Source organism: Daucus carota, chromosome 3 (assembly GCF_001625215.2).
Source record: "Daucus carota subsp. sativus chromosome 3, DH1 v3.0, whole genome shotgun sequence".
In the NCBI taxonomy this organism is placed as follows: domain Eukaryota; kingdom Viridiplantae; phylum Streptophyta; class Magnoliopsida; order Apiales; family Apiaceae; genus Daucus; species Daucus carota.
Window position 1 is genome coordinate 35,667,209 of NC_030383.2, and position 27,368 is coordinate 35,694,576.

Sequence of the window (27,368 nt, forward strand, 5' to 3'; positions counted from 1 at the left end):
ATGTTTTATGTTTCTCTTATCAATTGGGATTGTTTCCTAATAGCTTGAGTTGGTATTAATGTTTATTGAGTCATAGAAAGTTGTTAGTTGTTGTTAGTTAAGTTATCCTCATCTGAATTTGTGTGTTAGTGTTTAACAAACAAATAGGGGGAGATTGAAAGGCCTTATTGCAAGGTACATGTCTAAGCCTATTTGTACAACCGGTGATAACTCAACTTGTGTTTGATGACCTGACAACTTGTAACTCAACTTGTAACTCAACCTGGATTAGTCTCTGATAAGTTATGATAGTAGATAGTTTAGCTGGAATCAGATCAAGAAAGTAAAGTGGATACAAGAATCAGAATTTCAGAAGAATTCCAAGATATTCGCTGCAAGCCACTGGAAGAAGTTCATTTCATATGATCAAGCCTCGGTGCTAAATAAATTGTGTAGCAGTTCAAGGAGTTCAGAAGGTACGAAGATTCAAGTATTTATTTCATCAGAGATTCCATATGTGTACTAAAATGAAGTTGAACTAGAAGACGAAGATTCGAAGACCCGACCACAGCTCAAATGTTTAATTGATGGAGAATATTCAATTTAGTTAGGCACAGATGAACCAGACAGTACATTTGTGTGTCAGCTATTTATATTGAATATTTAACATCAAAGGAAGGTGGTCGTTCAAGCCGAGTGATGATTAAGACGAAGGCTCAAGACATTTGCTTTTGGAATATACACTTTTTAATTAATTCTTTGTTGAATAATTAATCTCTATTAATTTATTTAGTTGTTAAATTAATTCAATTTGAATTAATTTGATAATTAAGTTTATTAATAAGTTAATTGATTTAGAATTAATTTACAAAAAGAAAGCAAAAGAAAGAAGGCTAAAAGGAAGGACAAGGAGACCGCCGCTCAGACCTGTCTAGCTATGGGAAAAAGACCAACGCAATGGAGTGTGATATATTCTTAATGCTGGAAACCCGGTTGGAATTGATTTATAATTTTCAAAGCAAAAGGGATCCGGTTCTAGACCCACAGGAGACCGAATCTTAGTCCTGTCTGACTATGAGGGAAAAGAATTATCACCAGCACAATGGAAAGTGATATAATCTTAAAGCTGGAACCCCGGATGGAATTGATTTATTATTTGCAAGGCAAAAGGAGTCCGGTTCCCGGCCCTCTAGAGACCGCAGCTTGGACCGTAAGGATTTATTTATATTAATAAAAATTTTAATTAATTAGAAAATTATATTTATAAATATCTAATAATATTAGATATTTATTTTTATAATTTCTGGATTAAATTAAATATTTATTGATTAAAGATTATAAGCTGTGCGGGATTAAAAGCATTTCTAAGGAGCTGGCTAAAGAACGAAAGTTTATAAACTTTCGTTCACTGAAGCAGCGTGCGTACTGGAGAATTGAATCAGTGGGCATGACATTCTTAGAGAATGTCATACCATGTGCCTCTGCATGACTTTTCCTATGTCATACCATGTGTTTCTTCATGACATTTCCAGGGAATGTCATGCCAGGTCTTAACTTGGAGGCCAAGCTCAATAATGTCATACCCTCCACTCTCAGCATGACATTATCAAAGAATGTCATTCCTTTCCTTGTTTCAGCATGACTTTGTGTTTTAATGTCATTCCTTCTTAGTGTTTGGCATGGCTTTGCTTTGAAATGTCATATCTAAGCTAGAAAGTCATTCCTTTCAATGTCATACCTAGATCCAAGTGATTTGCCTATAAATATGGCTTCACTTCTTCATTTCCAAGTGTTCAAAGTATTGAAAAGCTTTCAAGTTGTGCTAAACTTGCTATTCGTTAAATCCACAGTTTTCTGTGCTTTGATCATTCGGTTGTTTTATACCGCTAAGTTAGAATACTTCCTGTCAAATTTATTCTATGAACTAGTGGACTTTAAAACTGAACCATATTAATTTAATAACGACTTTCAAGTTTAAATAACTTTTTACTTGAACCTTGCTTATTTAATTAATTAAAATCTGATTATCCAGTTATATCCAAATCAGATTTATTCCACGCGAATTTTGTGACGATTGTATTCAACCCCCCCTTCTACAATCGTACCGGGACCTAACAAAGTTACGTGCACTCTAGCGAGCGTGATGTTGAAACCTAGACACGTAGCCCACGCTAAGTTTCACTTTTACTCTTCACCTTATTTACATTCATTAGTTTTAATTTATTTTACCACAATATTTTCATGTTGTAGTTTTATATTTTTTGCTATATTCTTGAATTATATTACTTTTATTAAAATACATGTAAAAATAAATAGAACATACTTAAAATATAAACAATTAAAAACAAATTATATAATAAATAAACCACAAAACATGTGGAGAAAATACAAAATTCAAAAGACAACAAAATACAGAACATAAAAAATGTTATAAGGAAAAACAAATTAAACATTATGACATATATATATATATATATATATATATATATATATTAGAAAAATTATATTATATAACTAAAACTACAAAACATGTGGAGAAAAAATAAAATTCTATACATACAAAAAAAGTACAGAACATATAAAATGTTATGATGAAAAAAGGTACAACAATGTGATAAAATATAATATATAACAAAAAAATAAATTATATAATAAACAAACTACAGAACAAGTGGAGAAAAAATAAATTCAATATAGACAAGAAAATACAGAACATAAAATTTTTAATAAAGAAATAAATGTACAAAAATGTGACAAAAGAACATGTAACAAAAAATTAAATTACATAACAAATAAACTACAGAACATGTGGAGAAAAAATAGAATTTAATATAGACAAGAAAATCCAGAACATAAAAAATGTTATAAAAAAAGTACAACAATGTGATAAAAAAATATACAATAAGAAATTAAATTATATAAAAATTAATTACAGAACATATGAACAAGTACAGAACAATATATAGTATGCTTATTTTTTTAACAGTACGGAACAAGTACAGCACATCCGTGTAAGTGTCTCTTCTAATTTTTGCGCCGTGTCAGTTTTTTATGTTAAATAGTCTTAAGGGAGTTCCTAAGTTACTAGATTAGTTGGTTTCTGAAAGAGAAGGCCCCTGTATATATATATATATATATATATATATATATATATATATATATATATATATATATATATATATATATATATATATATATATATATATATATATATATATATATATATAGGAGTAAGTATATATATATATATATACATATATACATATTATTCTGCAAAACATGTTAAGTTTGCAGAACATATTTACATATTACAGAACATATATGATCTACTTGTCGAACATAAATGATTTTCAATATTTTTCATGAAATAGTGATATTTATAGAATGTATATCACAAAATAACAAGTTTCATACATTTTGCAATGTTTTTATGTCATTCTATAGTTGCAGAACATACGTGGTCTACGGTACTACATTAAATATGTGGACTACATGGAACTTAACTCTCTCTCTCTCTCTCTCTCTCTCTCTCTCTATATATATATATATATATATATATATATATATATATATATATATATATATATATATATATATATATATATATATATATATATGGGTTTGTTCAAATACAAACCAACCTTATCATAAAAACCTAAAAACTAATTTCAAAACTAAACAAATATCCCCTCAAACTCTTAAAAACTAACAATATCACCCCCCTAGCTTTGCCATCAACTTCCCAAAACTTACACTTTCCACCCCGCCACGTCACCATGCCACGTCAGCACTGGCCCCCACTGCTGACGTGGCAGATGACGTCAGCAGTGCCCCCCCCCCCGAAAATTAAAAAAAATAAAAAATAAATAGATTGGAGTGCTCATAGCAAAAATGGTAGTGGAAATAGTGGTTTTTAGGTTTGTATATATATATATATATATATATATATATATATAGGGGGAGGTTCGAAAGAGACGAGAGTTTAGGGAGAGACATGAGAGACGTACATCTGACCATTGGATACTATTTGATCTTGTGGACAGAATTAATCAAATAAAATCATTATATTCTATTAAGACTTAATGTAAGGGTAGTATTTTGACAAAAAAAAAAAATCTATGACTTTTATACATACGCCTAATGTATTCCATCAGTACAAAATCTCTACATTTCTTTTTCTCAAAAGCTTGTGTGAGATATCAATCTGCATCTTTCACGCTGATAATCTAATTACCATATATCAGAATAAGATATACACAGATTTATAATTATCTTGTCGATACAACAGCTTGCAAACGATAATGTTTTAATTTCACTTCAACACTTTCCATATATCCATCATATAGTTGGTTATATCAAAGTTTTAACAGAAAACACTGATTACGATTCTGGCGTATGTTTTTATTTACATACCATCATTATAGTATAATTTTTGTTGATTTTGATGTTTACATGTTACTGAGATTCATAGTACTATGTTCTTATTCTGAAGATAGGACTAATTTTTTGTTCGATAAAATAAATTTTTTGACTTTGTTATCTGGTTGTAGCCGTGGAGGGATGAAAAGTGGAGGACTAGAATATTTTGAGGATATGGTTGGTGGAGAAACTGGCATAAAGCCACATACTGAACTTACTGGGATTATTGTTGATTTTATTAGACGTGCTTGACATATAGAACACACATCAAACTTGTGAAGAATACATTGGTTAAATCAACTGGTGCAATTTAGGATTGAGAATGAAAGAATTCTCAATTTAATTTGTTCTTAATTCGTTGGACTTATATTTTTCATGTTGTTGATGAACTTACATTTTTACAGGAAAATAAGAGGCATGTTTCTCCATCAAAAGTTGCAGAAGTTGAATGATTTTGTTTCAGGACTTGATTTTTTTTTGTCATTGGCTTGTTTATTTTTTCTTAGTGTTCTCCCTAGTGTTCTTCGAGAAATTTTTATATTATTAAAAGATTTGTATAAATTTTTTACCATATTAAGAGATTGTATTAAAGTTTTACTATATTCACATTGAAGGTGTACATTAATGCATTTACAATCCCACGATGTATGCATTGTATTTAATGATTTTGAAATTTAAATTTTCTTTACTAATTTTCCATATTTATGTTTCTGTAGTACGATTTGATGGCTACAAGTGAGATCCTTTCCATTATTTCAGGATTCTCTTCGGATTCTTACCTCCAGCTAATGCTATAGTTTAACATATAAAGAAACAACAGCTTAATAGAATTTTTCTAAAATAATACAATATTTAATCTTATACTATAATATTTAAATATTGAATCTTACACCGGAACACCAAAATGAAACAATGATAAGATAAGTAAAAATATAAACAAATATGAAACTTGTATAAAATTGAAAATTCACAATATTTACTCAAAAAATTATATTAAGTTTTATATTAGAACAATTTATATATCATGCACAAACCTAAATATTTACGAGCAAAAAAATGTTGTCAGATCTTACATTAGAACCTTAGTATTTTTTGAGAACACATTAATGAATCTCCATATTAACCATATATTTTTATTACATGGCTATGTAACACCTTAAAGGATCTCTACAAAAGAAGATATTGAATTAATAATATATGAAAATTTAAAGTTAGCAAGTCACTTAATGAATTAATTTATTGGTTTTTAGATTTACCATTTAAAATTAAATAAAACACATACGTACAATTTTTATCGTATTCGTAAGTAACATTTAAAAAAATATCTATGAAATCAGTAAGAAAAAATTTAAAAATATAAATTATTCCATAAGATATGTTACATTGGTGAAGAACCCATGGATTAATATAAATCTTATTTAAATAATTTAAAATATTTTTACCTTATCATCTAACTTTTAATAAAAAATATTTTGATCGTGAAATTATTATCATGTGTCTAAGGAACACCTGAAAGAATCTTTTAAAAATAAGTTCATAATTTAATATTAAAAAGATATAAATTAGTAGGTAAAATATACTACAACTGTAAAGAAAGAATGAGAATTTCTTCTTCAACTCAAAATAGTAATAAATACAAGAGATTTTGCGGATATTAAAAGTAGACCTTATTTACATTATTTTAATTTTAAGTTTTTTAAATTTTAATATTAAAACATATAATTATTTTAATCACTTTTCACGAACATATAATTTTAATATTTTTACCTTGTTGACCTTATTGAGATTCTTAAAGTGTTCGTGGTGAAATGTTAAGAATTACAAATTATCATTTAATTTAAGTTCAATTCGTACTTTTAATAATTTTCAAATACATAATAAAATTAATAATATCCTTTTACCATCAATTAGAAGTAGTCACTATTTTTTAAAAAGTTTAAATACTGAAGTTATAAAATGTAAATAAATAAATATTTCAATAAAGATTCAAATTGATCTATCATAAATTTATTATTATTAAAAATGTGATAAAATTTATCTGAAACTTTCGGGAAGGTGAAAAGAGTTTTGAAAAAGTTGCAATTAAGGGTTTAACATTTTAATTTATATGGAGATTCTATAACGTGTTCATGTCAGTGATAAGAATAATTATATTTTAATATTAAAACTACAATAATATCAATAAGGTTCAATTTGTAGTATCCGCAAAAACTCTTGTATCTATTACTATTGTGATTCAAAGTCGAAAATCTTATTCGTTCGTCACCATTATATTACATTTTACTTACTAATGTGTACCTTTTTGTATGATATTACTAACTTATTTTTACAAAATTCTTTAAGGTGTTCCTTATTTTTTTGGGCTTTTTTATTCATAATCACGTTTTCAATCTTATTTCCAAAAATACTAACTTATCCAATCTTATTTTCGAAAATACTACATTCTCTAAAATATTTTCGAAAATATTGTGGTTGCATATGCAATCATATATATATATATATATATATATATATATATATATATATATATATATATATATATATATATATATCGATTCCAAATATGAGGTCGAAAATGACATTTGAAATCTGAAACTTGAAATCAGGATTTGTAGTTGCATATATGGTTGCATATGAGGTTGTATTCAGTTGATTCTATTGTAATCTAATGACCCCGCCAGGGGCACCCATACATCAGTTGCAACTTACTGTTTTCCGTTGCATATGAGGTTGCACGCAACCTCATATGCAACCTAATATGCAACTAAATGCAACTGAAAACTGTAAGTTCCAACTGAAGTATGGGTGCCCCTGGCGGGGCCATTAGATTGCAATAGAATCAACTGAATGCAACCTCATATGCAACTGAATGCAACTGAAAACTGTAAGTTCCAACTGAAGTATGGGTGCCCCTGGCGGGGTCATTAGATTGCAATAGAATCAACTGAATGCAACCTCATATTCAACTAAATGCAACCTCATATGCAACTAAATGCAACTGAAAACTGTAGGTTGCAACGGATGTATGGTGTGCCCCTGGCGGGGCCATTAGATTGCAATAGATTCAACTGAATGCAACCATATGCAATTGAATACAATCATATGCAACTATATATGCAACTGAATTCCTGATTTCGAGTTCCAGTTTTCAAATGTCATTTTCGACCTCATATTTGGAATCCATATATATATATATATATCGACTCCAAAGATGAGGTCGAAAATGACATTTGAAAACTGAAACTTGAAATCAGGATTTGTAGTTGCATATATGGTTGCATATGCAACCACCGTATTTTTTGAAAATATTTTCAAAAAGGTAGTATTTTTGAAAATATTTTAGAGATTTGAAAATAAGATTGAAGAAAGTAGTATTTTTGAAAATAAGATTGAAAAAACAATATACAAGATATGTTAGGCCGAAATTAATCACTATATGAATTAATATAGTGAACACAATCAATAACAGAATACTCAAATAAGAGAACAAAGTAAACTCTTATTCACAAAACTCAGTAGGTTACAAAAACTCTCTTAGTGATTTATAACTTATCACTAAGAGCTGCTGGGTTAGAAGAATAATGTTCTCGATGATCTTACTCTTATAGAGTAAACCCTAATCTGTGTTTATATACACAGTTACATGATATCTACTGATTGATTTATAATTATCTGCTTCCTAAAATAATCTAATCAGTAGCTATCCTTCTGCTGTCCTGATTTGCACAATCTCCCTTGATCTTTATCTTCCTTATTTAGCCAGATCCGCTCCTGAAAATCAGCCGCCTGCAAACTCTGATCATCGATAAACTCTGATCCAGTTGGCAGTCGTTAAACTCTGATTTCCAGCTAAACTCTGATTTTCGCTTCTGCACATTAAACAAGTTAGATACCTGTGACATCATCAAATATGTAACAATCTCCCCCAACTTGTACATTAGACAGAATGAACAAGTTATATATATATATATATATATATATATATATGTACTAATGATGTCAAAAACTATCAAGGACAAATGCATAAGATAATCAATTTACAGAATTAATTACAACTTACAAAACCAGCAGAACTATCTATCAAATCAACCTATATCCATAGCTTTCTCTAACAAACTGGTTGATCAGATTTTCTTCCTTCAGCTTTAAGGTCTGTATCATCTGGACTTTAACATTTCTGAGTTCTTCAGTTTCATCCCCAGTCTGATAGATAGCTGCTCTCAAGGCATTCACCTTGCTTCTTTCCATTGCCTCTCTCAGCTGAATCACCCTTGGTCTGTCTGCATCATTGTTGTAACCCAAGATGCTGGTGTTTGCAATAGTCTCCATCACAGAGCTATTCTTCTCCATACATATTTCAGAACCATCATCTTGAGCTATCTCTGGAATGTATTCTTCATCAGACTTTATCCCATAGAATCTTCTTTTCTCATTAATAGTCCTCTTCATCAGATCAGACCATCTCTGAGTAGCTTCATTCTTGATTTCCAGCATATAGTGAAAGTGTTCAAGCTCTCTCAGAGATTTCAGCAATAGATCAGCTTCTGAGACTCTGTAAACTCTGCCAGACTCCAGAAATATAGCAATCTTCTCTTTGTCTCCTGTGCCATCATGAGTATCCATGAGGATCTGCACTGATTCTACTTTATCTAAGTCCTTTTGAGTGACAGATTCCCCCACTTTCTCAGTCAGAGGATAGGGATCTCTGAAGGTGGTTGCTGAACTTGTTTGTATCTTTTCCTTTCTGTGACCTAGACCAGTAGTATCATAAGCTTCCTTTCCTCTGGTTCCATGAGCTCTGATTCTGGTGAGCATTGAGCTTTCCTTGTACAGACTTGTACCAAGGCTTCCAAAGAGACTCTTCTTTTTCTGATCTTGAGTTTTCTCAGAGTTTATCTTCAGCCAAGAGACTTTAGTATCTTCAGTCTTTTCTTCTGTTACTGGAGCTTTAACTTGAGCATTGTCAGAGGTTAAAGTTATATCAGAGATTAGTTTCACTTCACCCTTTCTTCTTCTGGTCAATCCAGCTTCTTCCTCTTCAGTTTGATCAGATACATCAGTGATTATATTTGCATTCTTGCTTAGCTTTATCATTCTCTGAGAAGGATTCTCTGATGCTATCTTGATCATTGACTTCTATATCACAGGAGGAACAGGAGGAACTCCATCAACAGGTTTCTTCCCTTTGTCTTTTGAATCAGTCTCAGGTTGAGTTTGAGACCTGGTTCTTGGTCTGTTGATGTCAGTGTAGTTCACCTCACTAATTACTATCCCTTTTTGCTTTGGATTCGTCTGTTTCTGTGAGGGATCAGTAACGTTTTTTTGCTCATCAGACTTTGTCTTGCTGATCTTCTTCTTCTCAGCAGCTAGTCTTTCTTCCTCAAGTCTGATGGCTTCTATATCTACTCCTGGATTTTCCTTTTCAAATATTTTCCTTGCTACAGCTTCATCAATAGCTTGCAAAGAAGGAGATTTGTAGAATAGGGTAGTTTCTCTGCCTCTGAACTTCAAAGTTTGGCAGAACTTCTGAGATTCAGGATCTCCAGCTTCAATCAGCTTATCTGATTCAGGAATCAGATCTTCTTTCTTCTTCTTCTCAACCTCAGAGTTCACAACTGCAAGTTCTTTAGATATATCATCAGAAATTCTAACTGCTTCACTTATGCTCTGAACTTGAGACATAATAGTCAACTCCATAGACTTGTGTTTTTGTTGAGAATCTCTGGGTCTATCAGAGTTTGCTTCATTATTACTCCTTTCCTTCTCTTTGATTTGTAACAGCTTTAGCTGCTTGTCAGCCATCTCCCTATTACCTTCTTCATCACCATCTGGCCTTCTCTTTGTCATTTGCTGGTCAGATTTGCATTTGTCTTTAGATATCTTCTCCCCCTTTTTGACATCAGCAGAGGTGAGAACTTGAACCAGCTGAGCTACAGAACAGCTCAAATCAGCCAGAGTATGCTGCATTGATGTTTGGGTGGCCTCAATAGAGGCCAGTCTGTCTTCCACAGATGGAGGTGGAACTCTGCACATCCTCTTGAAATATGATAGTTGACAGACTTTTCTTTGTGCAGAAATGGGATGTTGAATTGGAGAAGCATGAACTGGAGTAGGAGTAGATTCTCTGACTGGTGACCATGTATGTACTGGAGAATCAATTTTGACCGGAGTTGATTCCCTGACTGGATCAGAGGTTGGAGAAGTAGAAGTTTGAATAGGAACAGAGGTGACCTCTGTTGCATCATCATCATCATCATTGACAAATATACTCAGAGTATGAGATGCCAGAGCTTCTGTAGCTGCATCAGACGTTGCAGCTATAGGAACCTCCTGAACAGGAGCTGCAACATTAGCCTGAGTTTGAATCAGAGAGTCTTGAATCATTTGCAGTACAACCTCTATATGTGCATCTTCTGATTGGCTTGGAATATCAGGAGTTTTATCTGACACGTGAGTGTCAGCTGCAGTGATGTCTTCATGTTGAATCAGAGATTCCTGATTCAACTTCAACACTTCATCTGATTTGGCCACTACTGGTTGATCATTACATGCAGATATTGATTCTGACATTTGAATGTCAGCTGCCAACGGTTCAAGTGGAACTGCAGAAATAGGTTCAATCATGACTGGCTCTGCACCTGAAGGTTGATCAGAAAATTGGATCAAGGTCTGTATGGGATCCTCTGACTGAGGTGTCTCAACAGTCAGGTCAGTTATATCAGTTGGCTTGATCTTCTTTCTCTGTTTCTTAGCTGGTGGAGGATGTGGAGGTGCTTCATCAGAGTCAGAGTCTGATATTTTCTGCAAGAATCTTCTTTTTCTTGGAGGAGGAGATGGTTTACTTGGAGACTTTGAAGATCTGAGAACCCTTTTTGGTGAAGTTGTTTCAACTGACCCTTTTTGGGAAGGACCAGAGGTTAAGGTTTGATCAGATTTTACAACTGGCCCTTGCTGAGAAGGACCAGAGGTTGGATGAGCATCTGGTTGAGCAGATGAAGAGGGAAGCTGTGGTATATTCTCATCAGAGAATAATGGTCCATACTTATCTGGCATAGCTACCCTTAACTTATCCTGTACTGTTACAGGAATAACAAACACTGGTGCATTGGGTTTCTTGCTGTCCTTCTTAATTAGATCAGTAAATGCACGTTTTGTAATTTTAAATGGCAGTTCATTCCCAGATTCAGGTATAGGTATAGCCGGAAAACAGTAAGAGAATATAAGCTGACAAAATCTAGCATAATACACAATATTCATATTCTCTTTTCTCCTATCTCCTATAAATCGCAGTATAGATGTAGCATAATCAAACTTAAGATTATGAATCAGAGAATACCCGATTTGCTAAATGAAAAGAGGTATAGCATCAAGATTGCTACATTTATTGCCGAAGGCCCGTGTGATGCAGTCATAGTAGAAGCTCCATTCCTTGCATAGATGTGGACGCTTGAGTTCCCCCATCTTATCAGTGCTTGCTGAATAGCCGAAGAAGTTCATCATATCCCTCAGAGTTTGAGTAGGGACTGGAGAATCAAACTTGTGGTGATCAGGAAGATGAAGAGCCTTCCTGATAGTTGCTGGTGAGACAAAATACTCCTGACCCTCATACTCACAGGTCAGAGATGGAGAGCCATGGTCACCCCCATCATCGTAATTAGCTGTCCTCCAGAAGGTGACGACCTGCGAGGGAGAAATAGACTCTGGTTGAGTCAGAGCGTACATCAGTTCACTGTGTGCTAGAACATCTTGAATCAGATGAAATTCCTTGGGTGCTTCATCATTATCAAGGATGGCAGCATAATTGTTGGTGAGAAACTTCGCCCCATTGAACTCAAATGTTGTAGTCGACATAATTTCTGAAAGAAAATGAGAGTTTGAGAGAGTGTATGTAAGGTGTTTGATGAAATGCGTAGGAGAAAATGAGAGTAAAGTTTGAGAGAGAGAGAGGGTAAAAATCGTGTGATAAAAAGTAAAAAAACTTTTTAAAAACTGATATATATCTGTGTGTGCACGATTCACCGAGAGGAGACAGTAGTGGGACACGTGTCATGTGTCTAACGGTAACAAGAAAGATAGTGGGACGGTAATTATTACTGGCGTGTGAATCTGCATGTTTGTGTAACAATTTCCGAGGAAACACAATTATTCACCGTGCTTTTCTCCACTCAGGAATTCAAATGGATTTTGTACCGTTTGACAATTAAATGTAATATTCACCTGACCAAAAATCATTTATTTTAAACTCCGACTTTGATCAGATGTTTGACCATTGACCAGAGTTTAATTAAATGGCATACTATGAGACAAATCAGAGATTGTTCATAAAATTTCGTACTGATGAGAGATAGACATTGAAAGTCTGAATAACAATTTTTCCTCAGAGTTTGCAAACGATTATTTGAATTTAATCAAAAATCACTCGATGTCATAAAATTTGTTAATCACAAATGTGGAGTGAAAGGTGTGTGTTGACATGATTCCTCTATTGTCACAGAGATTGACAAATTTCTTAAGAAGCATTAGAAAGAATCAGATTAATAGAAAATGTTTTAACCACCTCATAAGCCGAGTTTCTCACAATATTGATCAGAGTATAAGTTTTCTTCTCTTTTGTAAGACATTTATCTTTTGAAAGGAAGCTTCTCATGGTAAGTGAGTCATATCCTTCATCAGATTTTTATTTCTCAGTGTATTTCTCCAGTAATCAGAGAATGCGAAAGGTCTCCAAGAAAAATACGATTTTTTTGATGCATTTTGCTTAATACCAGCAGTGCACTTGGATCTTTCCTTTCATAGAATTTCTAAGATCTCAAAGGAGCACCTGAGATAACCTCTTTTTTTTGTTTTTTTTCTGTTTTGTTTTCTTTTTTTTTCTTTTCTTTTCTGAGAAGAAACACATTTTTGTTGATCCATATCTGAGACTTATTCACTCTTAGCTCATAAGGGGAGTAAAGCAAATTCTTCACTGAGTACATGTCTAATATTTAAGAAGTAAGGCAGTCTAGGTAACAGCTTTAAATCATGTTTTGTGTATCATAGATTTCCACATATGTAATATCACAAAAATCAGACTTTAGAGATGTTCATGACTTAATTCAAGTATTTGCAACATATTCTTCACAGGAAATTCTCTTATCAGTGAAAATTCATGTCATCAGAGTTTGTCAGGTCAGAGTATAAACATCAGAGTTTGTCAAATCAGAGCATAATCATCAGAGTTTAGATCAGAGAATAACAGATGCAGATGTAGATCAGGTATATAAAAGTGATTAATAACAGATATTTTATTACGAAATGTAGCAGAGTTTAGAGAGGACCAGAGATCATCCCTACTTCGTTTACAAGTCTTGTAAATGTTGCTTTAGCCAAAGGTTTGGTGAAGATATCTGCTAACTGCTAATCTGTTGGAACAAAGTGAAGTTCTACTGTTCCTTCCATCACATGTTCTCTGATGAAATGATATCTTATGCTGATGTGCTTGGTCATGGAATGCTGTACTGGATTTCCTGTCATGGCAATAGCACTTTGGTTATCACAGTAAATAGGGATTTGAGTAAGAGATAACCCATAGTCCAACAGTTGATTTTTCATCCATAAAATCTGAGCACAGCAGCTTCCTGCAGCAATATACTCTGCCTCTGCAGTAGATGTGGAAATTGATTTTTGTTTCTTACTGAACCAAGACACCAGTCTTCCTCCAAGAAATTGACAACTCCCACTTGTGCTTTTTCTGTCTATTTTGCACCCTGCAAATCTGCATCAGAGTAACCAATCAGTGTAAAGTCTGATTCTCTGGGATACCAGAGTCCCATCTCAACTGTACCCTTGAGATATTTGAAAATCCTTTTGACTGCTATCAGATGTGGTTCTCTTGGATCTGCTTGAAATCTTGCACAGAGACATGTAGCAAAGATGATATCAGGTCTACTAGCAGTTAGATATAGAAGTGAGCCTATCATACCGCTGTAGTTAGTAATTTCTACTGGTGATCCAGTATCTTTATCTAACTTAGTGGCTGCTGCCATGGGAGTAGTGGCAGCTGAACTATCCTGCATACCAAATTTCATTAGCAGGTTTGTACTTAGACTGATTAATGAAAATTCCCTCATCAGTCTGCTTAACTTGCAGCCCCAGAAAATAGCTCATCTCTCCCATCATGCTCATCTGATATCTAGACTAGATAAGCTTTGAGAATCTTTCACAGAGTTTAGGATTAGTAGATCCAAAAATGATATCATCTACATAAACTTGAAATAAAAGCAGGTCATTACCATGGTTGAGATAAAACAGAGTTTTGTCTATTGTACCTCTGTTGAAACCACTGTCCAAGAGGAATTGAGCCAGAGTTTCATACCATGCTCTTGGTGCTTGCTTTAGTCCATACAGTGCCTTATCCAGTCTGTAGACATGATCTGGAAATTTTGTGTCTACAAAACCTGGAGGTTGTTCAACATATACTTCTTCCTCCAGCTCTCCATTTAGAAAGGCACTTTTCACATCCATTTGAAAAACCTTGAATTTCTTGTGTGCTGCATAGGCCAAGAAAATTCTGATTGCTTCTAATCTGGAAACTGGGGCAAAGGTCTCATCATAGTCAATTCCTTCTTGTTGAGAGTATCCCTTGGCTACCAGTCTGGCTTTATTTCTGGTGATTATTCCATCACTGTCTATCTTGTTTCTGAACACCCATTTTGTACCAACTATTGATCTGTTCTTTGGTCTTGGTACTAGTGTCCAGACTTTATTTCTCTCAAATTCATTTAACTCCTCCTGCATTGCTGTTACCCAATCAGCATCCTTAAGAGCCTCTTCCACTTTCTTTGGTTCTGTCTGAGATAAAAATGAGTGAAATAAGCATTCATTTGCTGTTGCAGTTCTGGTTTGTACTCCGGCATCTGGATCTCCAATTATCAGATCTGGTGTGTGAGACTTTGTCCATTTCCTTTCATGTGGCAGTTGACTTCTGGAACTAGATCCTCCCCCATAATCCATGCTGTTTCCAGTGTCATTCTGATTCTCTGATGCCTCTCCCCCATTATTCATGCTATCTCCATGAGTATTCTGAGTTTCTGATACTCCCCCTGAAGATGTGTTCTCATGATTCTCTGATGTAGAATGATCAGAGTTTGAGGAGTCAGTATCAGAGTTTGTGTTTTCTGCTGAGTCTTCAACATTTTCACCCAGATTTTCATTGTGAAAGTGCTCCCCCTCAACATGTGCTTGAGGTAGGTGAGTTGGAGTGACATACTCTGATATGATTTCAGAGTCAGAGTTTATGGAGTCAGAGAATGCATCTTCATCTTCAAATCTTAGTTGCTCATGGTCAGCAAAATCTTCCATTCCAGTAATTTTCTTATCATCAAAGGATACATGAATGGATTCCATGACTACCCTTGTTCTCAGATTGTAAACTCTGAAGGCTTTTGTTGACAGAGGATAGCCAACAAAGATTCCTTCATCAGCTTTTAAATCAAATTTGGTCAACTGTTCAGGATGATTTTTCAGAACAAAGCATTTACACCCAAATATGTGGAAGTATTTGAGATTTGGTTTTTTGCCTTTGACCATCTCAAATGGAATTTTCCCATGCTTATTTATCAGAGTTGCATTCTGTGTGATGCAAGCAGTTTGCACAGCTTCAGCCCAGAAGTAAGTTGGCAATTTTGCTTCCTCCAACATGGTTCTAGCAGCTTCAATCAGAGTTCTGTTCTTTCTTTCTACAACACCATTTTGCTGAGGTGTTCCAGGTGCTGAAAATTCTTGTTTAATTCCATTTGCTTTACAGAACTCTTCCATCTTAGAATTCTTGAACTCGGTCCCATTATCACTTCTGATGATCTTTACTGCATCTTTAGAAATTTTGTCCAGTTGCTTAACATGCTCAATTAAAAGAGATGATGTCTCATCCTTGCTGTGTAGAAAATATACCCAAGTATATCTGGTAAATTCATCAACAATGACCAGAGTATATCTTTTCTTTGCAATGGACATTATATTTACTGGTCCAAGAAGATCAACATGAAGCAGATGATATGGCTCAAGAATTGAGGACTCAGTTTTACTTTTGAATGAGGATTTCCTCTGTTTTGCCTTCTGACAGGAGTCACAGAGTCCATCTGGAGTGAAAACTGATTTGGGAAGTCCTCTCACAAGATCTTTCTTCACTAACTCATTTATATTGTTGAAGTTCAGGTGAGATAGTTTCTTGTGCCAGTTCCAGCTTTCTTCAATACTAGCTCTGCCAAGTAGACAGATTGCAGAGCTTTCAGAGTTTAAAGAGAGCTTGGCTTCATAGATATTTCCATGTCTATATCCTTTCAGAACAACTTTCCCAGTGCTTTTGCTAACCACTTCACAGTGTTCTTCAAAGAAATCAACATGATATCCTCTGTCACAGATTTAACTTATGCTGAGCAGATTGTGCTTAAGTCCTGAGACCAGAGCTACAGATTGAATGATGACATTTCCAAGATTGATATTGCCATATCCCAAAGTTTTCCCTATGTTGCCATCTCCATAAGAAACATTTGGGCCAGCCTTTTTCACAAAGTCTGATAGCAGGGCTTTATTTCCTGTCATGTGTCTTGAGCATCCACTGTCCAGAACTAGGATGTTTTTCCTGTTGCCCTGCAATCACATACACAACTAATGATTAGTTTTAAGGACCCAGACTTGCTTGGATCCTTTGTTCTTGTTAAGTTTGTTAACACTAGCAGCGGAAGATTTATCAGAGTTTAAATCAGAGTTTGTGCTAACAGACTTTTTAACAGAGTTTAAACCAGGAGAATCAATCTTTTTCTTCAAAGAAGGTTTCAATTCATAATAATCATAGTATAAACTATGGTATTCCTTACAAGTGTAGATGGAATGCCATAAACTACCACAATGAAAACAAGGATTTTCTGGTCTAAATCTAGTATTCCTAGTCTTAACTTCTGATTTGGGAGACATAGCATTTATGTCCTTATTCTTCCTGCAAAAAGAAGCAAGATGATTAGGATTACTACAATTATGACAAGTTTTCCTAGGAGCATTTGGAATAGGCATATAATTATTGCTTTTGTTTATTCCTACCTTCCCATTTCTATTTTTCCTAGGTTCCTTAATCCTGTTTTCTTTCTTAACCTCCTTGAGCTTATGCTTAAGCTGTTTCTGAGTCATTAAACCAATATTGACCTGTTTAGGTTTATCAGTCTTTGATTTGTCCTGAGCCTTTGATTCTGCAACAAATCTTACTGGAGCTACCTTAGGTCTCTCAATTTTAATGGTTTCTTGTTTTTGTGATTCAGCTTCATTTTTATCAGAGTATCCTAAACCTTTCTTCCAGTTTCCACTTTCTAAGATATTCTGAGTAGTCTTTCCTGAGTTAGTCCAAGTTCTGATTATCTCTCTTTCCTTAGCAAGTTCTGATTCAAGAGAAGCAGTTTTCTTTAAGAGTTCATTTTTAACAAAAACAGAGTCATCTCTTTCCTTCTGAACTTCTAGCATCTGAACTAGTTCTTTCTCAAGATAATCATTCATTTTCTTAACTTCTAAGATCTCAGATTTTAGTCTCTCATCTTCTAAAGTTTGATCTCTATAACTAACATGCATATTTTTGAGAAACAATCTTAACTCAGTTATATCTTCAGTGTCAAAAGCAAGAGTGGAATGAGGTACCTTAGATTCAACAGCCTCAGTGCTGTTGTCCATGTTTGCCATCAAGGCATAGTTGACTTCTTCCTCTGATTCTGTTGAGTCTGCCCAGCTTCCTTTCTTAGTGATAAAGGCTTGTTCCTTTTCTTTCTTTGCTTTCTTGCACTCAGTTGCAAAATGACCTTTCTCACCACAATTGAAGCAGGTGTACTTAGACTTATCAGCTTTTCCAGATTTTTCTTCTTTGCCTTCATTCCTTTTGAAGACCTTCTTATCAGAGTTTCTATCTTTCCTTGAGAACTTCTTCCCTTTATTGAAGTTCTTGTAAGCCATCTTCTTGAAACTTTTAACCATCAATGCTGCCAGCTGCATCATCTCAGTATCACTGTCATCAGAGTCTGAAGGTATATCAGTGTCTGAGTCATCATCAGAGTTTGATGACTCAGCATCAGACTTTGTGACATGTGCTTTTCCCTTGCTTTTCACAGCTGTTTCTCCTTGAACTTTTAGAGCAACTGGTTTGGGTTTCCCACCATGTCGTTTGTTCCTTTGCTCCATCTCAAGTTCATAAGTTTTCAATCTTCCAAAGATATCATCCAGAGACATCGCTTCAAGATCATGATTATCTCTTATAGTGGTTACCTTCAAATCCCACTTTTCAGGAAGAGCAAGCAGAAATTTGAGATTTGAATCTTTTAAGTCATATTCTTTATCCACTAGAGATAAGTCATTCAGCAGCTTGACAAACCTGTCATAAAGATCAGTCAATGATTCACCAGTTTTTGAATCAAAGTGTTCATACTCTTGAGTAAGTATGGTCCGTCTGTTCTTTTTGATGGCTTTGGTTCCTTGACATCTGATTTCCAAAGCATCCCATATTTCTTTTGTAGTTTTGCATCCAATCACCCTATTTGACATAGCATTGTCTAGAGCACTGTGCAACAAGTGTTTTACTTTTGCATCCTTACTGATTGATGAGATGTCCTCAGGAGTATAGTCTTTCTTTTCTTTGGGGATCATCTTCTGGGGTTCATCTCCAACTGCAACAGAGAGCTTTGTTGGCATGTGTGGACCATCATAAATCCTGTCCAGGTACTCTGGATCTGTGGATTCCAGAAACATAACCATCCTAACCTTCCAGATAGGATATTCAGATGCCCTGAGGACCGGAACCCTAAGTGATTCATATCTACTGTTTGAAGCTTGTGATTTTTCAGACATGATTGTGTGATTAAGATCTCACTGTAGGTATATCAACAGAGCTGGCTCTGATACCACTTGTTAGGCCGAAATTAATCACTATATGAATTAATATAGTGAACACAATCAATAACAGAATACTCAAATAAGAGAACAAAGTAAACTCTTATTCACAAAACTCAGAAGGTTACAAAAACTCTCTTAGTGATTTATAACTTATCACTAAGAGCTGCTGGGTTACAAGAATAATGTTCTCGATGATCTTACTCTTATAGAGTAAACCCTAATCTGTGTTTATATACACAGTTACATGATATCTACTGATTGGTTTATAATTATCTGCTTCCTAAAATAATCTAATCAGTAGTTATCCTTCTGCTGTCCTGATTTGCACAATCTCCCTTGATCTTTATCTTCCTTATTTAGCCAGATCCGCTCCTGAAAATCAGCCGCCTGCAAACTCTGATCATCGATAAACTCTGATCCAGCTGGCAGTCGTTAAACTCTGATTTCCAGCTAAACTCTGATTTTCGCTTCTGCACACTAAACAAGTTAGATACCTGTGACATCATCAAATATGTAACAAGATAATTCCCCTATTTTTTTCTATAATATTCTACCAAAATTCATTATAATATTTTTGAATTCTACAGAGAGACCTACTAAATCTCGTATCATATAATTTAGTATATTAAAAAATATGATAAATGTCTATTATGTGTTTTACAAAAATTTAATATAATTTTTAATTATCAATAAATATTCTATAAATACTAATTATATATTTTTTGAGTTCTACTAAGTGATCTACTTAATATCAGTATAAGTACGTGTTTTATAAAATTTAATAATTTTTTGTTTATAATCATCTATCAAAAATTATTATAATATATTTTTTTATTTCTACGAAGTGACAACTAAATTTTAGTATAAACTTTTTAATCGAATAAGTGTTCTAAAAGTTTTAATATAACTTTTGTATCATATTCTTGCAAAATTTATTATAATTATCTTGAGTTCTTTAAGTAATATACATACATTATATATTTTAGTAGAATGGAACTTATGAATCCTTTTTTTTAGTTTTTTCTCCCATGAATTTTAGTTTTAGCTCGTTAAATACAGCTAAGTATATGAGTTATAAAATATTTAAAGATTTGAAACGTAGTTTACACGGGCATGAACACATCACCAAAAATATAAAGATTGCAATAAATTTATCTGCAAAAATATAAAAATTCTTTTGTAATTAAAGATCTTTAAATCAACATATTTTGTTAAATATGGATAGATACGTTACAATTTCTATGACGATATATATAATAACATCTGCATTAATTGTTAATTAATTATGACTCATAAATAATTTTGATCTTAATATCCTTGCACATCGAAAAACACGTATAAACTTTAAGATAGCCTCTTTAGAACGCAATGAAGAATCCAAAATAATATAGAATCCAAAACAAAATTGCAAGCACGTATGAAAACACTTTTGTATATCTTAAGAACATTTAGAACACTAAAAATAGAAAAAAAAAACTAACAGGTTGTAGGGTGTGAGCATTGCTCCTTTTTCTAATCCTGTACATGAGTTCTAATGTCGAACTGTCCAATTCTAATATCATTGAAAACATGCACTGCCACAAATCCATGAATCAAACCCAGTTGAAAAAATCCATTATTTTTTATCAGTAGACAGTGATGACAAAACATCACAAGCATACAAGGTTTAACCCTAACAATCGCCTTCTCATGTCTGAACAAAAACATCAAAAACAAAGATGAATCATTGTTCTTTATAGTGTTCGTATAAACTGTGATTGAGAGAGATCAAGAGTAAGAACAAACCTTGAGGCAACCATGTTAGCATCAATCGACGTTAACATTAGTATGTTCTTTAAAGTGTTATGATACAAAAAAGTATACAAAATAGGATTCACAATAATATCAAAACTAAAGAACATACCTTCCATCATCTATACTAGCATCGATCGATGTTGACATTGAAGCTCTCTGCAAATTTCTTCTTCAGTTGACATATTGGTTTTGAGTTATATATCATAGATATGCAGTGCTGAAGAGATTCCTAAAATAGTGAATCGCATGATTGACGCATGAGATCAGAATAAAAAATCTCTTTCCTTATAATCTCGTATACTATGCGTATTTGTATTTTTTCTCCCCGTATAATTCAATTTGTGATTGACTAGAGTGCCCTCGTGCTGGTTAATACAAATCTGGTGGAATCAACAGCTAATATTTAGTCTCTTGTGTCTCTTGATAAGACCTGTCTCCCTGGAACTTAACCCATATATATATATATATATATATATATGTGTGTGTGTGGGGGGGGGGGGGGTAGCACTCTATAGCATACCCTCTTATATGGAGTTACATAGCACACCATTATAAAAATATACATAATATATATTTTATTATATTGTTTATGGAATATAATTACAAATTTTGATTATTAAACAAAAAACGAAGTTATACAATTTTTTATTCCAAAAATCATCTAAAATTATACAATATCTCAACATGATTCTATAACAGAATAATAATCATCTAGAATTATTCTGTTGTAGAATTAGTTTCGAAAATATACTTTTTTCATCAAATTTTAAGTGTTAAATTACTTAAAAGATATATATGTTATAGTATTCTGTTAGGTCCAGATACGATTGTAGAGGGGGGGGGGGTTGAATACAATCGTCACAAAATAATCGCGGCGGAATAATCTGATTGGAGTTTAATTTGTTAATCAGATTTAAATTAATTAATATAACAATTTTTAAGTCGTTATATAATTAATATGGTTCGTTTTAATGTCCACTAGTTCGTAGAATAAATTTGACAGGAAGTATTCTAACTTAGCGGAATAAAACAACCGAGTGATCAAAGCACAGAAAACTGTGGATATAACGAATAGCAAGTTACTAACAACTTGAAAGTTTACAAAGCTTTGAACAAGAACAAATGAAGAGGTTGAAGCCATATTTATAGGCAACACCTTGAACTTGTATGACAAACGTGGTATGACCATGCTACAAAGATCAGTATGACAATATGAGCTAATGTCATGCTACAATTGAAATCAGTATGACAATATGAGCTAATGTCATGCTACAATTGAATCTGTATGACAAACTGAAGCATTGTCATACTATACAATTTTCGGTATGACAATCCAGTATGACATAAGACTTGGAGGCTAAGTATGAAGCAGTATGACAATGCAGAGTAATGTCATACTACTTTACTTCGGTATGACAAATCATGACATTGTCATGCTATGTCAAATTCGGTATGACAAACTATAGCATTGTCATGCCATGATCAATTCGGTATGACAATGTATACATATGTCATGCCAAGATCAATTCGGTATGACAATGTATACATATGTCATGCCAACTGAAAATAGAACCTTCCAGGTGCGGTATGACAATCTATATGATTGTCATACCGTGCCCAAAATCAATATAAATTGATTTTCCTTTAATATAATTACTTCAATAATTATTCACTTAATTATATTAATCATATAAATTCATAAATTAAATTAATTCAAGTGTGAATCAATTTAATAAATAAATTACATAACTTATATAATTATTTTGAGATGTGAATAAATTAAAAGAATAATTATATAGAGCACAGTCTTCAGCAGCAGGTCTTCTGACTTCCTTTAAAAGATCTGATTCTTTGTATTGATTGAACGACCACCTATTGTTGATGCAGAATATTTAATTGGAGTAGCTGACACACAAATGTACTGTCTGGTTCATCTGTATCTAGCTGAATCAAATATTCTTTATCAAATAAACATTTGAGAAGTGGCTTGTTCATCGAGTCTTTGTCTTCGTAGTTCATCTTCATAAGTAGAAATAGTTTGGAATCTTCTGAATAAATAAAGTATTAAAACTTTATATCTTCTGGACTTCTGGACGTGCTACAAAATATTATTTGTACACTGAGGCTTGAACATATTAATGAACTTCTTTCAGTGGTGTGCAGCAGCATCCTGAAATTCTTCAGACATATGATTTTAATAAATCACTTGACGTTCTTCGTACGGATTCCTTCAATAGAGCTTGCTAATTTACTTTCTTTCTTATCAGAGTTGAGTTAATACTCTTAAATACAGATTTGAGTGACGGGGTGTTAGTTTTAAACTTTTACGATTCTTGATTGGGATTCTGTGGGAGTAGTAGTTTTTATCTTTTCTCAATAAAAGAGCATGCTTGCACACACTGGCACTCCACACTTGTAAATAGAAGAGTATTTGACTTAGTAGCGAGAGAAGTGAAATTCGAGAACATTAGCACAATCTGAGGTATTATAATTGGCAAGGCAATTACTTCATAGTTCACTCATTCATCACGTAGTTGCATTCATGCATTGCATTGTATTATTGTATAGTGTCGTTGACGCTTGAGGACAAGCATCAGTTTAAGTTTGGGGGTGTGATAAGTGGTATTTATACACACTTATAGGCCTTCATTTCCACTTAAATTGGTTGGTTGTACTTAAGTGTTTAGTGTCTTTTGATGTGTTTTTAGTGTTTTTCTGTGCAGGTCACGAGTTGAGGTGATGAAGTGATTTTCTATCATTTTAGGTTGTTTTTGGTGCATTATCTGCAAGAATAGAGAATTATGGATTCATCGCGACTTGGGATTTTGTGGGTACATCTTCTACAAACCCTCACGAGAACACACTCGTCCACTAGAGCTATCTAGGGGTTTAAAGGGCTTGTTGCATGTGCTAAATGCAACCGTGATCACCTACGGAAGTGGTACTAGAGCGAGGAAGGACATGCACGCGAGAACGAGCAGAATTGGAGAAGTTGGCCATCCGGGGGCAGACACTAGCGCGCCCGCGCTAGTGCCTAGCGCGCCCGCGCTACCTCACAGTCCACTAGCGCGCCTGCGCTAGTTTAGCGCGACTGCGCCCAGCAGAAGTGTTCCGGGCCGATTTTTACAGCTTTTATGACGGATTTTAGCAGCGGTCGAGGCCCGGTTGACTTGGTCAATTTATTTTAATTTCTCATGTGTAAAACCCTAGCCTCCAAGTAGTTTTAGTAGAGAGAACAATATCATAGTTAGTTTAATTTTTCAAGCACATTATCAGTTTTGTAGTAGATCGTTCTACGCGAGGAAGTGACAGTTTCGAGCGAGATCGTGAACATCAATTCTGTAACGTTGTGATCTTTATTATTAATTCAAGCATTTTTATTCATATTAATTCTTGTCTGTTATTTATCATGCTTTCATTAGAACCCATGATGTCGATTAGTTCGATTATGAACTAACCGCCTTCATGGGATTCTAATGGATTTATCGATGTAGTCTAGTAACGAATGTTAGTTGCTTGATGTTGCGACGTACGTTGATTTCTTTGCATGAGCCGTGCTTATTCTTCTTAGAAGCGTAGCTAACTTCTAAGTTGTTTGTTAATTCTTTCTGAAGCGAGAGTGGATGATTGAATTTAGAACTATGCCATGTAAACATAGGATTATGTGAATGAAACATAATTTGTGGTAGACTTGAACTATTTTTATCACCCTGTGTAATCACGATAGACGACCTGTTATTAAACCTCTCTGCTTACACTACCGCTATAGAGATATAGGGTCTGAGCTTTGTTGGTGTCCATGAGATTTCTGTCTTAATTGCGGATTTTGATTGGTATGATATGTGTGCAACGAGAGTTGGCATGTATTACTTTCGTGTTGTCTGATTAGGATCAACAGTCACATGTTAATCAATAATTTCAATTCTAGATGAATTCGATAATGAAGTTAGAATCCCATGTGTTTTCCTATTCTGATTTTGATTAGTAAATTTCGTTATTAGTATAAAAGAACCATCCTTGTTAATTGTCTTGGCAGTGAAAATTACTCATACATTGTTGCATAGGTGCGTATTCTTAATTCACCAGTCTCTGTGGGAACGAACAAATATATTACTTGTGATCACGTGCGCTTGCGTGTAGATTTTTGCGAACAAGTTTTTGGCGCCGCTGCCGGGGACTCGGTGTTAATTAATTAGTTTATGTACTTGTCATCAGTGTGCATTAAAATTCACTGACTAGGATTCTATTCTCTTCTCACTTTTCTTCTTTTCTTTATTTCAGGTACTTGGGTCGCGTTTATGCTCACACGTTCTAGAGCTCGTAAGGAAGCAATTGATTCATCTTCTTCTTCTTCTGATTCTGAAACAATGGAGTATGCAAGGACAACAGTTGATGAGGCGTCACAGGAATTTTCTCGTTTGAATATCAATGATAATCAGGCTGAAACAATTGAGCCAGCGATATCAGCCAGTGGTATTCGGATTAAGCCATCAATCATTCTCAGGCTGCAGGATACTCTTCAATTTGGGGGGTCTGTTCTTGAGGACCCAAACCTGCATCTAAGGAAATTCGAGGAATTCAGTATTGCATTGGATTTCAATATCGGACCTAAGGATCTGGTGAAGCTGAGACTCTTTCCATTCACGCTACGTGATGTAGCACGATCGTGGTTTCTCTCTCTCTCGGCAAGCACTACTAATAGCTGGAACAAGTTGGAGAAAATATTATGTACCAGGTTTTATCCTCTAATTAAAGTATCAGCTATCAGAAACACCGAAAGTAAATTCTCGCAATTCTCGAGAGAATATCTTTGTTTAGCTTGGGACCGGTTCAAGAAGATTCTTGAAAATCTCAATGAAGATGGCATGCCTCCTGGAATGGCAATTCATTATTTCTACAGGGGACTTAATGGTCAATGTAGAGCAGTGTTAGACGTGGCAGCTGGAGGAAATCTGTGGAGCAAGAGCTTCGATGATGCTTACGAACTGATAGAGAACCTGGCTGCTGCTGAGCACAGAGACCTAAAGTGGAAAATTCCAAAAGAGGAAGAATCAGAGGATGATGAAGCGGTCGAAGTCACTCAGGAACTTCAGATGACTAATTGGCACAGAATTAGAGCACACTCCGACGCAATTCCTAATGCATGTGGAGACACTTGTCCTCTCCTTTCTACCAGTGCGAGTAGCCAATCTGTAATTCAATCACCTGCTGATTCAACATTGAATGAAGCACATTACCGAAGGATAATCCGGCGTATTGACGCGGTTGAAGAACGAATCGGTCGCTTTGCTGATATCTTAACGGATTCTCTTGCTGAAGCATTCTTAGCACTAGATGTTAATGTTACTTAGGATTCGTTTGGTTATGGAACGAGGTATCCTCCACAGGATACTTCATCGGAATCGGATTAATTCAGGACTTCACGTCGAGCTAACGACGTTAAACAAGCGCTTCGTGGGAGGCAACCCGCGCATTGGAACCACACTGTACCGTTGTAAACCTCAAAAACGCAAAAAACGAGAAAATTCGGCCCTGGGTGTCAGACACTAGCGCGCCCGCGCTAGTGTCCAGCACGCCCGCGCTAAAGTGTCCAGCGCGCCCGCGCTACACTTAGCGCGGCCGCGCTACTGACTGTCCAGAAACTCGATTTTCTCCCAAAAATATTTTCTTTTCGTTTTTAAAAGCCCATAATCCTAATTTTGCATGCCTAGCCCGAAATATATCCTCCAAAACCCTAACTCAGCTCTCAAAATCCTATATAAACACAAAACCCATCTCCAATTCCTATTCTAATTCTACAAACCCCAACCTACTTATATATACACACCTCCATACACACAACCACCATCAAATCTCTCAAACCCACCACACATAAACCTCTTGCAACTCTAAATCTCTATCAACGGCACCCAAAAGAGCCCGAAGATCACAAGGACCAAGCACCCAAGCCCCTACATCTAGCGATTCTTCCTCGATGGGTGAGGTTGAGTTCACCTCCGATGGTGCACGAACCGAGTTTCAACGGCTTATGAATAAGTCGATAGTCAAGGAGAGGGGATTCTTACCCACGGCGGAAGATGGTGATCTCTTGAAGATGATTCAAGAAAGGGGATGGGAGTCTTTTTGCGAGGCTCCAAAGGCGGTTCCCTTGGCCATTATTCGCGAGTTCTATGCTAATGCCAAGGAGAATCGCGATGGGTTCACGGTGGTGCGAGGAATCCGTGTGGATTATAGTGCGGAGGCGATCCGTAGAGTGATTGGGGGGCGTGCCAAGC

General features: G+C 34.6%; 1 protein-coding gene across 1 annotated transcript; it reads right to left on the reverse strand.

The window, feature by feature from the left end:
- Positions 1-8,590: 8,590 nt before the first annotated feature.
- On the reverse strand, positions 8,591-12,249 carry LOC135151512 (uncharacterized). The gene is made up of 4 exons (XM_064089996.1): positions 11,787-12,249; positions 9,805-11,675; positions 8,969-9,534; positions 8,591-8,678 (listed from the first exon to the last, which is right to left on the reverse strand). Exons 1-4 carry the CDS (start codon positions 12,247-12,249, stop codon positions 8,591-8,593), a joined length of 2,988 nt encoding a protein of 995 aa, XP_063946066.1.
- Positions 12,250-27,368: the final 15,119 nt, after the last annotated feature.